The following is an 11,155-nucleotide window of genomic DNA, read 5'->3' as shown; positions in this document are numbered from 1 at the left end:
TGCAGGCGAGTGACAACAGGGTCGCCAAGAGTCGAGAAGCAGAGGCGCGCGCAAGTGCTCCCAGGTCTTCTCACACTATGCAGTTTGTTTGCTTGCCATAACCAGCCAAAAGCTAGGCGAACAAGAACCTCGAGAAAACTTGGAGACAAAACTTCCTTTTCCCGCTAGTTTTATCGCGTTTCAGCCTCTTTTGGCCAGTTTTGCACCAATTTACGCACCAATTTCCCCCAATGTACAACCGGGGAACAATTGGTTCTTGTTTTCCCAATTTTGGCCGGGTTTCTTCAAGAAAAAAACCGTGCTTACCACCCAGCTGTGTCATGCCAGCCTGCAGCTCCATCCAGGGCTCGACATGTCTCCTTGTATTTTAGGCAGATCCTTAGACTTCCGAGGGTTATACTTATGTTGCGGATCACGTCCGAGGATCAACGACGGCGCAATCCGTCACTTGGAAACAGGGAAACATCCTCAGGCCTCAGCGGCCGTCTCTGGACAAAATTGACGAGACATCTACCGCCCAGTACTTCAGCCGGCCGACGAAAAATCTGCTGTGGCGGAAGCCATGACCATGCACACCTTCCAAGTCTACTGCAGCCCTCTTCTGCGGGAGATAAGCAACAATCACCACCCCTCAAACATCCGACGCATCAAGAACAAGAGCCCTCCACGCGCCACACGGGAGTATTTCAGGGAGACCAAGAAAATCAGCCATCGACCCTGGCAGTCTTCTCGTGTGAATATGCTACGAACGGATCCACAGTTAAGCGCTTTCGTCTTCCTTCGCAATGAACAATTGCTGGGACCAAACCATTTAATAATACAACACTAACGACATACAATACAGTTCCGAAGGCGGCTAGAGGGTCCCAAGGCGAGAAGTCTATGAGTGTTGGGAGAAGTCGAGGCGGCGCGCGATCGGCCGGCTGCCTAGCTCGTCTGAAGAGAGTTTCCGCTTTAGTTTGTTGGGTGGGTTGGCTCTGACTCCGGGCCCTGAGCCTTCAAAGTCGACGTTTCCATCGAACTCTTCTAGCGGCATTGTCGATCCTTTCTTGGCCGGTTTGGGGAGCTTGGACGGATGAGTGGGGTAGGGCATGGCGCTGAAGTAAGGATGAAACAATGCCTAGAATCAAAGGCAGTGAGCGAAGTACAAGGTCATGGGAACGACGCGCTCACCTCTTTCGCGCTGATGCGTTTGTAGGGGTCATAGATCAAGCATCTGCTGAGCAAATTCAGACATTCCGTACTAGCGGCCGTGAACAGATCACGAAGTTGAGTTTTAGGATATTGACCCGCGTCAAAGTAGTCTGGCAGTTTTTTGTGCCCCTGAGCAACATGAGTTTCTTTCCACAAGGGATGCTTCTAGGAATATTGACTCACCGGCCAATCCTCTTCCGTCGGGGTTCCAAGGGCACGAAAAGTGGTTCTCACCTGATCCATGTCGGATTCGCCGGGGAGGTAGGGCGTTCGCAGCATCAGTTCTGCAAAAATGCACCCGACGGACCAGATGTCAACAGCCGTGCTATAATGGCGTGCGCCAAATAGTAACTCTGGCGGCCGGTACCATCTCCACAACATATGCGCATGTCAGCAACAACACGACTGCCGAACACGGCGTCCCTCTCACCGTGTGATAACCTGGTGGGTCATTTTGTAGCCCGGATCCGCAAAGTCCCGCGCGAGACCAAAATCGGCAAGTTTGAGGTGGCCGTTTGCTGAGATGAGCAAGTTGTTGGGCTTCAGATCCTTGAGACGGAGGATGGGTAAGAACGCGATGTGGCGAGAATGGGCAGGACGTACCCGGTGCAGGATCCAGTTCCGGTGGCAGAATTCAAGCCCGCGGAAGGCCATCGCTGTCCACGCCTTGATATCAGCTGGTAGGAAGACGAGGGAGCGATCCCTGATAACAAGCTCCAAATCCGTCTCAAGGAATTCCAGAACGAGGTTCAAGTTCGTCTTCGAAGAGAATACGTCCAAGAGCTGGCACCGCAGGTCAAGAGCAAAGTCTGAGTTGTACAAATGGGGAAGACGCACCTCAATTACGTTCTGATGCTTCAACTCGCGCAAGTACTTGACCTCCCGTATTGCGGACATGTCAAGGCCATCCTTGAATAGTCCTACTTTTATCTTCTTGATGGCGACTTTCCGTCCGGTCGCTACCTCTCTGCCTAAAGGGTGTAAGCAAGTATTCCCAGGTCCTAGCGAATGGCTGCACACCTCGGTAGACCACGGCATAGGTACCTTCACCAACTTTCTGGTCCTTCGCCCTGCACCACGTGTATCAGGCCCTGAAGCTCCCTATTGTCCCGCTGTGGGTTGTTGACCAGCTCTCACCATCGTTTCTGATGTTCAGCATTCGCCCGTTCGACGGCGTCCATGTAACGGAAGAAGAGAGGGTGAAAGTGCGCACCGAACCCGGTCGCCCGCTCGTGTTCATGGGCGCTTATAATCACCCTCAGGACTTCTCGTTCGATATGGAAAGTGTTGTCGAACAGCATTTAACGGCATACAGTTTATTGCGAGAGAGCTGCGCTTATCACGCCGAGCATACATGAGACAATTCGGAGAGGGTGCTACCCTGAGCTGCATGCTGATTATGACTACATTCCACGTCCTCGTGCTTATCAAAATCTCCGTCAATATTCGAGTCCGCCTACACACCCTGGGCGGACTTTCTGATAATATCCGCCGCTGCAGACACGCTCCACTATTGAGCCAGTAAATCAAAAATACAAACGCAGAACTCTCACCTTGCTCGGCAATTCCGTAAACGACCGCTGAAATGATAATTAGTCATTGCACCAGAAACGTCCTAACGATACATACCTTGGGTGTGAACTGCGACCAAGAGCGGCAATACAGACAGGTCCACGACGCGAAGGTTCTTCGTGCCGTACACTCTCAGCTCCGGGTCTACCACTCCGCCAAGCTCTCTGGGCATCATCGAGCAGGTTCCGCACGTGTCTACGAAATGCAGCGTGAGCTGACAGTAAGCGACACGCACGCCATCTCGATACATACGCCATGTCGTAGAGATGTTTTTTCTGACAAAATCTGTACATTATTCGTACAGTCAAGCTGGAGGGAAATACGTTTTCTTGCGCACCTTTCAGCTTCTCGTCTGTGGAGACATCGATAGCCGATCCAGGCGTCAGCTCGAAGTCGACCAAGTCACCGAACGGAGGAGTTTGGGCGATTTTGCGAGTATACTTCAAGCCTTCAGCCAAAATCTCCAAATCTGTCTCGTCCTCTAGATAGCGTGGGTCAATCCGGGGATGTGCTCTCGGATCCGCGGAGGCGATATGCTACATGTACGTCAGTAGGGGGATCAGTAAACATATGATGCCTGCTTACAATCGTGCCGCGGGACCAAGGGTGCGTCAAGTTAGGAAAGAGTCCCACGTGCGGCTTGTGCGGCTCGTTTATCGATCTAACCGCCGTCGCGGAGACTAAGTACTCGATGTCGGCTCCTTTGCCACTCTCGAGAAGTTTCAGCATGACTTCGTACTGCTTGCGGAGGCCAGGAGAGTAACTTCCCCAACTTTTGGCCAGCTGGGCCTTCTTCTTTGCGACGATGTCAGACGCCTTGTCTGTTAACTTCTGCAAAGGCGCGAAGGCGAGAGCATTGATGACGATGGTGTAATCAATATTCAGCTTGCTGTAAGTGTATCTGCTAAGTCTTTGCATGTAGAATATTGTCTGTGCTTACTGCATCTCCTTCAGGTCCGCCAAGACAAGCTTATCAGCGAGCATATTGCCAGAGACGATGCCCTTCCCTTCCTTCATGCCTAAGTCAAGTTCATGATTGTTAGACCAATGCTCTTGTGAGCTTTCGAAAGCCTGCACATACGCAACAGTGGGGCTGGGCAGATGTGGTGCTCTTGCGAGTTGCAGCCAACAGCCGGAAGGTCAGCTACCGTACGGATGCCTAGAGGTTCGAGGATTTCCTTGTCACCGATCCCGCTGAGTTCGAGAATATGGGGGGACTTGATACTTCTGCGAGCACACTGTAAGCATACAGAGACGACGTTGATAGCCAGAGCGAAGCTTACCCAGCACTCAAGATAACATCTCGTGAGGCAAAGGTTTTCCGCAGCCTCCCACTGTGCTCGAATTCGACACCGCGAGCCACGACGTTCTCTTCCTCGCCCTCGGTTAATATCCGACAAACATAAGCCTTGGTTAAGACCTTGAGGTTCGGTCTGTCGAGTATCGGGAACAGATATGCCTTTTATCATGGTCTCAGGCTTCTTGTCAGCTACGAAGAAGAGACACGCCTCACCGTTGCAGCATCCACCCGATGACCAGAGTCCGGATCGAAGGTTGAAAGGCTTTTAAAAGAGCCTACTATCTACTCGACATCAAGTGGAGCACCCCGCCTACAAATACAAGTAGCACTCACCCCACCGCCCAGCTACCAGAAGACGAATAAGCGATAATGACTAACGACTTTAGTGGAATCTAACCCACCGCATCTGTGAGGACGTCAAGTCCGTTTTTAGCCAGACTCTGAGAGGGGGTCATAGTTCAACTCGTTGTGTGCCTGACCATAAGAATTCGCGACAAACCTGGAGGAAGGCAGCGTCGGCACCAGTTCCGGTGGGAACGAACGACAGAGTGAGCGGGCCTACGAGCAAAGGCCGGTCAGGTAAATAGAGACATATGGTAGAGGGCGGCGAACCGTCATGTCCAACAGAATCCGGGTGATAGAGGTTTCGGAAGCCGTCGTCGATCTCACAGCGGCGAGGCATACGAAAACTGCGTGGACGATCAATGAGCGACGAACATGCCAGACGCAACTTCGCACTCACCCTTCAGCCTTCTTGGCATACTTTTGGTAGGTGTCCCAGTTCCAGCCTGAGTTCCCTAAGGCCTCCAGTGCTGGGATATGGATCAGTCCGCCCGAGCTTGCGGAACTTGGCACTCGTCCACGTACCGTCTATCTCCTCGCGGGCTGGTTTAGTGTACGCAAGAACGTTCATGTTAGAGCTACCGCCAAGCCCCAGAGCCCTGTACACGCTTATCAGTGCGATATCATGAAGCGGCAAGGATGTACCCGCCGACTCCAAGGCCGAAGGTGGGACTGCGGGGCATTCTCTTGAGGTATAATCGGGAATGCCCAGTCATACTCAGGGTTCGTGAATTGCTTCCTGAAAAGCAGCGGGCTGTCTGGTTAGTTACAAGACGTGTCAGTGCCAACTATTCAGGGACACCTAGTGCTGTCTCACTGATCAAGGGATCACCAAAATGGGCCTTGCCCGCCTCCAGAACGGCGACAGCTACGTTGGGATCCTCACTGAGACAATGGGCAAGAACACATCCTGCAGTCTACAGAGCTCATTTAGAGAAAGACGAAGCTGCATTTAGAGCAGGACTGTCTTACCCCTCCACCTGGAAAGAGTAACGATATCCGATAAGCACATATCCGTCGTCTCAGAGCACCCAGGGTACTCACCAATGATAACGTAGTCAAATACGCTATCTTCGATATCCTCGATGCGAGCGAGCTTGTCTGCCATCTCCTACTTGCGCCAGATCAGCTGCAGGAAAGCGGACAGTCTAGCCCATAGATATAGCCAGGTGCCAAGTAGCCCTCGTGGCGGTGCAGTGTAAGAGCGTCGCAGGTAAGCGTTTCAAGTCTACTAATATGGCGCTGCAACAGCTGAAACGCTTCCTGCTTCCATGATGATAGCTCTGTATGTGGCGATATTGCGGGAAGCAGTGCAGACCCAGGAGACCTCGGGACCGCTGGCTTTGGATCCCGACCACGATACACTTCGCTGACAGGCTTGTATACGGTCAGTTCGGAATTTACGAGGAAAGTTAGGAATAAACCCCTAGTTGTTTGATACGTAGATGTACAACCCTCGGACTGGACAGACGCATTATCACGCGATCACCTCCGGTCGGCTTAGCGATGTAACGCGGCCACGGACGACCATATGGCCCAACGTTCGTACTACACGCGCACCACAAAATTTCATAACAACCAAAAGGTAAGCAAAAATCAAAACATAGACGACTCATCCCAGTTCAGAACGAGCATCGTAAGAAAGCCGATCTTCTCTACTAAGGCCGTAGGTTTGATAGCTACAGACAAAGTAAATTTAGATGGAGTAGATCTCGCGGACAACGGACAGGCCAGGACGAACCTTCGTTGATGGTGTGCAGAGAGTTATAATACGCGTCTGCGGGCACGTGGGCATACCTGAATATATTCCGCGACAGGTTCCAGTAGAATTGGGTGTCTTCGTATTGCGTGAGCGATCAATCTGGTAGAGCTATCGATAAGGCTCCCTACCGGTGTTGCCCAGAGCATAAGTCGGCTGCACGACGACGTCGCTCACGTTATGAGATCCTCGGAGTGCAGCCACAATCGTGCCGGCCAGAAGAGCGTAAGCTGGGCTATCTCTCGTGGGCGTCACGGGAGCGGGCTCGAGAGCGGTGTCAAAAGCGTCCGATAGCGAGACGCAGCCATTGCTACCTGTGAAAACTGTCCTTCCGAAGGCATTCAGCGTGAGGTCATGCCGCTCGGCCACCGTGCTGATTATCTCTGCAATGCGCCCCTGCAGCGCCGCCACCGAGCTGAAGCGTTGAGGTCAGTACCAGATTCAGGCAGAATACAAGGAGATCGGCTTGCCTCTGTTCTGCGATCCTGTGATTGACCACCGCATACGCTCTTTCGGGAAGCGCGTTGACCTTCACGCCGCCCGAGATGAGGTCAACGGCTTGAGTGGTCGCGAGCTTTGCCACTGACATGGGTATGTGTTCTAGGAGCAGTTTTGTGAGCCGTTCTAAGGCTGTGTCGTCGTCGATGGCGGCTTTGGCAAGCTTTCTAAACTCGGTAGAAACGTGAGGTCCATGGGCTGCAGCACATTGAACCTCCTGGAAGAACGTGCCGTTGCGCAGTAGTTGCGGTTGGTGAGGATGAGCCTCGAGCTCTGCGATAGCCAAAGCGAGTATACCGATTGCCTGCGTCCCACGGGAGTAAGTTGTCAGCTGCTATACAGTCAAGCTACAGAAGCATACAGTATGAGGCGGTGGGATACTTGAGTGCCCACCCGGAGTGGACACCTCGATTCGCAGATCGAAGTAACCCTTTTCTGTTACATATGGATTGGCGAATACCACATTCCCGCCGTACGGCGTACTAAACGGTTCTGCCTCAAGTTTAGTAGATGCCATAGCCCACCATTCTGTATGCCTTTACGAACCTCCCTCGTCTAGAATAAGAGCAAAGCTGCCCCGCCCGTACGCCTCTTCAAGGTGTTTTGCGATATGACCGGCACCCTGCACCAGGAAACGCTTTCGGTATTCTCGATTAGATATTAGATGACCATACTAACCTGTACACCGGCGGATTCCTCGTCAATACCGAAAGCAAGCACCAGTGTCCTACGCGGCTGGAACCCTTGTTTCAACAGTGAATCTACTGCTATCCTGGCATCCTTTAGCACGTGTGTCCTTGCAGGCACAGGAGTGACTACACCAGATTCACATGATGGATATGAGATCGGCCTTATCGTCGCACGTGCCGCGGCCCCAAAGGTATGTTCCTAGAAAAGAGATAAACCCAGTTACCGACACGTACGCACTGGGAAAGCCAAACCGTCATAATGTCCGGAATACGGTGGATGCACCCAGGAGCTAACCGTGGACGGCTCGACGGGGACGACATCTGTGTGGCTGTTCATAAGCAAGTTATTGGTGGAAATTGCGGGTCTCTTACCCATGTGAGCCATAAACATGACCGGTTTCAGAGTATCATCGGACCCTTGCCAATGAAAAATGAGTGCATGCGAATTCACCTTCGTCACGCGCAGTTTCTCATATCTGTAGATCCACTTCATGTAAACGAAGCCAATTCATGCGAAGCAAGATAACTCGACTCACACCAGCGGGAACAGCCTCTCCAGCTCAGAACGGAGGGTGAAGAACGGCTGCCATCGAGGATCCTCTCCCACCGGCCCTAAATCGTCGTAAGATTCAGTCCTGCGATCAACAAGTTAGCGCTCTCGCATATATAAGAAAGAGTGCTTTGACACCTACGGTACGCGCACGACCGCTCCCAGAGCGTCCACGACATGCAGCAGGAAGCCTTCCGCTGTGTACAGTCTCTGGAGTGCAAGATTAAGGTCGTTGTGTCGCTTTGGGTACAAGGCTGGGTACTGCGGGCAGTACTCCGTTGTAGGAGCAAATCGCTCTATCTCCGCAGACGGAATCCGCAATGTGTCCTGGGTAAGTCTCGACGCGATAGAGACAGCATACAGCATCAGGTAGAGCAAGCAGGGCAAGAGAAGGCAGGATTTGAGGCCTCGCAACATGCTTGGCCGGCGATCTGTCTTGAGGGGGAGCCAATAGCGTAGAATCCAGGCATATGAAGGCGGTAGAACCCGTGAACATCCATGACAGTTCGCACGCATCACCACAATCACGGTACGTAAATTGAACCTTGCAGAACGGGAGTCGGCACTGGGCCTCAAACATCTGTCAACGTCGTGCTGGATTGTTCAGCACAACAGACATAATATAGCCAGAATTCCGACATAATCCGAACATCACCAGTACTTTATATCCTCCGCCCAGTCTGCACGAGCTAGATGTCTGCTTCGTCCCAGTTTAGAATAAACTTAGTATGGAAGCCGATCTTCTCTACGACGGCAGTGGGCTTGATGGCCTCGTTGATCGTATGCGCGCCATTGTAGAGAGCATCCGCGGAGATATGGCTGTAGCGGAAGATATGTCTCGTCAGATTCCAGTAACGTTTAGTATCGGTGTTGCCTGGAGGTCCTAGTCCGTCAATGATTGAACTCTTCCCATGAAGTGGTGGACTCACCGAGAGCCAGAGTAGGCTGGACGACAACCTTCGGTCCGCCAGCGCCGAACTTCTTGCGCATCGCTTCAACAATGGTGCCGGCGAGCAAGACATATGGGGGACTGTGCCCCGTCGGTGTGACGGGCGAGGGTTCGAGTGCAGTGCCGAAGGCGTCGGAGAGCGCGAGCCGTCCACTACCGCCAGTCGTCATGTTCTTGCCGAACGCGTCCAACGTGAGGTTGTACCGTTCCGCGACGGGCTTTAAGATTTTGGCCGTCCGCTCTTGGAGCTCGCGGACAGAGCTGTGCTCCGCGATGCGGTGGTTGACGATCGCAGTCACCTTCTCCGGAAGCGCGTTGACCTTGACGCCGCCGAAGACGATGTCCACCGCCTGAGTCGTAGAAATCTCCGCCGCGGCGGCCGGTTGCCACTCCAGGAACGCCGTTTGGAGCTGCTCCAGTGCTTTGTCGTCGTCTACAGCGGCCTTGACGAGCCTCCTGATGACATCTGGAACCTCGGGGCCGTAGGAAGCGGCACACTGGAGCTCTTGGAAGGCCGTGCCTTCGCGAGACAGTACAGTCTCATGGGGATGAGCCTCTAGAAGTGTGATAACGGACGCTAGCATACCAATAGCCTTTCGTACATCATATTAGCATGATTTTAAAAAGTCAACAGGGAGTAACAGCATACGGTATGCCGGGGAGGAACACTAGAGTGGCCACCCAAGGTGGAAATTTCGATGCGCAGGTCGAAATAGCCCTTTTCGGCGGTGCAAGGAGTAGCGAAGATGACGTCTCCGCCGTAACGGGTACCATATGTCACTGAAAAACTGTAAGCCAGCGAGCCACTTGAAGCAATATCGAAACGCACAGCCTTCGTCGAGGATAGCGGCGAAGCCATTGCGACCATATGTCTCTTCTAGGTATTGACTGATGTGATAGGCACCCTTGGAGAACGTCAGTCCACACAAAGTAGACATACTATACTTGAACTTACAGCATATCCAGCAGATTCTTCGTCTATTCCAAAAGCGAAAACGAAACTGCGACGGGGAGTGAATCCCTGCTTGAGCAAATAAGTGACGGTGGTTCTAGAGGTGTATGAGTGAGGTCAGCTTCCATACAACTAGCGAGATTGTTGATACGCGCAAGAGTGAAACGACATCCGGCTTGTCATCGCAACTACCACGGCCCCAAAGCCAAGTACCTGTTTCACTGCATAGTCAGTGGCTGATTAGACCGCAAATGTGAATCGGCCGACCGTCATAGTAGCCCGAATACGGAGGGTGCTCCCACAAGTCCAGCGTGGCCGGCTCCACAGGGACGACATCTGTAGCATACAGACGCATGAAATGCCAGTGGCAGGTGATGCCGCATGCATCTTACCTATGTGGCCTGTTAGTAAGACAGGAAGGAGGGTATCGTCGGTCCCCTGCCAGTGGAATACGGGTGCATGTTTATTGACCTTGGTGGCGCGCAGTTTACGGTGTCTTTGAGAGTAGAAGTAAGGAGCTCTCGAGGGTTTTGTCGAGGTCGAGGACGCACACTAAGGGGAAAAGCCGTTCCAACTCAGCGTGAAAGGTCACGAAAGACTGCCATCTAGGGTCCTCTCCGACTGGTCCGAAATCGTCATAGGACTCGGTCCTGGGTTGACAGGTCGTTAGTACCAAAGCCTGTCAGACAGCGATAGAACACATACGGTATACGCACGACTGCCTGCATAGCATTCACAACCTCTAGCAAGAAATCTTCGGTGCCATACACATCCTCCAGAACCTCGTCTATGTCATGGTGTGTCTTTGGGTATAGCGGAGCGAATTGGGGACAATAGTTCTCTGCAAATTCGGGGACCGGAGCCAGGGACAGCCCAATCGGGAACTGCGGCGTGCCTGTTGCTTTTCTGGCTTGGACGCTCAGGTAGACCGCCAAAGCGCACTTGGCCCAGTTTCGCATTGTCCTGACACAGAAGCTTATTGTAAGTCCATTTCCACGACCCAAGCATAAGCATTGGTTGACTTACAGACCGCAGATGTCGAAAGAACGGGTCGCCGCCGTGTACGTCGTCGAGAGGGCAAACGCACTATCTATTTCGGCAGGTATATATACTGACCATGCCTTAGATAGGCCGGCTGATGCTCCGTGACCGTCCCGTCTGAAATACCTAAGCCAGCCAGTGAGGGTGAGGAATGAAGGCGTCAGTGGCCATGGGCGTGGGGTATTCGCCGGACCCCGATCACCCCCGGGCCGTTCCGGGATTCCCACTTTGGGCTCTGGTTACGACTGTACTTGCACCAATCAAATCTTCACGCCTCGCCTTCAGAGGGTATGGGCCTCCACATGACAC

The 11,155-nt window shown here is 52.8% G+C and overlaps 3 protein-coding genes across 3 annotated transcripts; all 3 read right to left on the bottom strand.

The window, feature by feature from the left end:
* Nucleotides 1-771: 771 nt before the first annotated feature.
* Nucleotides 772-2,409, bottom strand: PHACADRAFT_153133 (uncharacterized protein). The gene is made up of 8 exons (XM_007401072.1): nucleotides 2,332-2,409; nucleotides 2,215-2,264; nucleotides 2,032-2,165; nucleotides 1,798-1,977; nucleotides 1,625-1,743; nucleotides 1,378-1,564; nucleotides 1,174-1,323; nucleotides 772-1,120 (listed from the first exon to the last, which is right to left on the bottom strand). Exons 1-8 carry the CDS (start codon nucleotides 2,373-2,375, stop codon nucleotides 881-883), a joined length of 1,104 nt encoding a protein of 367 aa, XP_007401134.1. The 5' UTR covers nucleotides 2,376-2,409; the 3' UTR covers nucleotides 772-880.
* A 3,415-nt stretch (nucleotides 2,410-5,824) lies between these two features.
* PHACADRAFT_188329 (uncharacterized protein) lies at nucleotides 5,825-7,839 on the bottom strand. Its single transcript, XM_007401071.1, has 9 exons — nucleotides 7,607-7,839; nucleotides 7,496-7,553; nucleotides 7,344-7,437; nucleotides 7,212-7,287; nucleotides 7,027-7,157; nucleotides 6,638-6,969; nucleotides 6,299-6,582; nucleotides 6,150-6,245; nucleotides 5,825-6,087 (listed from the first exon to the last, which is right to left on the bottom strand). The coding sequence occupies exons 1-9, from the start codon at nucleotides 7,743-7,745 to the stop codon at nucleotides 6,005-6,007; spliced, it is 1,293 nt and encodes a 430-aa protein (XP_007401133.1). The 5' UTR covers nucleotides 7,746-7,839; the 3' UTR covers nucleotides 5,825-6,004.
* A 203-nt stretch (nucleotides 7,840-8,042) lies between these two features.
* PHACADRAFT_130350 (uncharacterized protein) lies at nucleotides 8,043-10,978 on the bottom strand. The gene is made up of 11 exons (XM_007401070.1): nucleotides 10,832-10,978; nucleotides 10,511-10,768; nucleotides 10,357-10,455; nucleotides 10,198-10,301; nucleotides 10,073-10,141; nucleotides 9,939-10,018; nucleotides 9,809-9,877; nucleotides 9,683-9,758; nucleotides 9,503-9,633; nucleotides 8,834-9,446; nucleotides 8,043-8,778 (listed from the first exon to the last, which is right to left on the bottom strand). The coding sequence occupies exons 2-11, from the start codon at nucleotides 10,762-10,764 to the stop codon at nucleotides 8,594-8,596; spliced, it is 1,680 nt and encodes a 559-aa protein (XP_007401132.1). The 5' UTR covers nucleotides 10,765-10,768; nucleotides 10,832-10,978; the 3' UTR covers nucleotides 8,043-8,593.
* Between the last annotated feature and the right edge of the window lie 177 nt (nucleotides 10,979-11,155).

The sequence above is a fragment of the Phanerochaete carnosa genome (genome assembly GCF_000300595.1).
Source record: "Phanerochaete carnosa HHB-10118-sp unplaced genomic scaffold PHACAscaffold_12, whole genome shotgun sequence".
NCBI lineage: Eukaryota > Fungi > Basidiomycota > Agaricomycetes > Polyporales > Phanerochaetaceae > Phanerochaete > Phanerochaete carnosa.
This window is presented reverse-complemented; position numbering and strand designations above follow the sequence as displayed.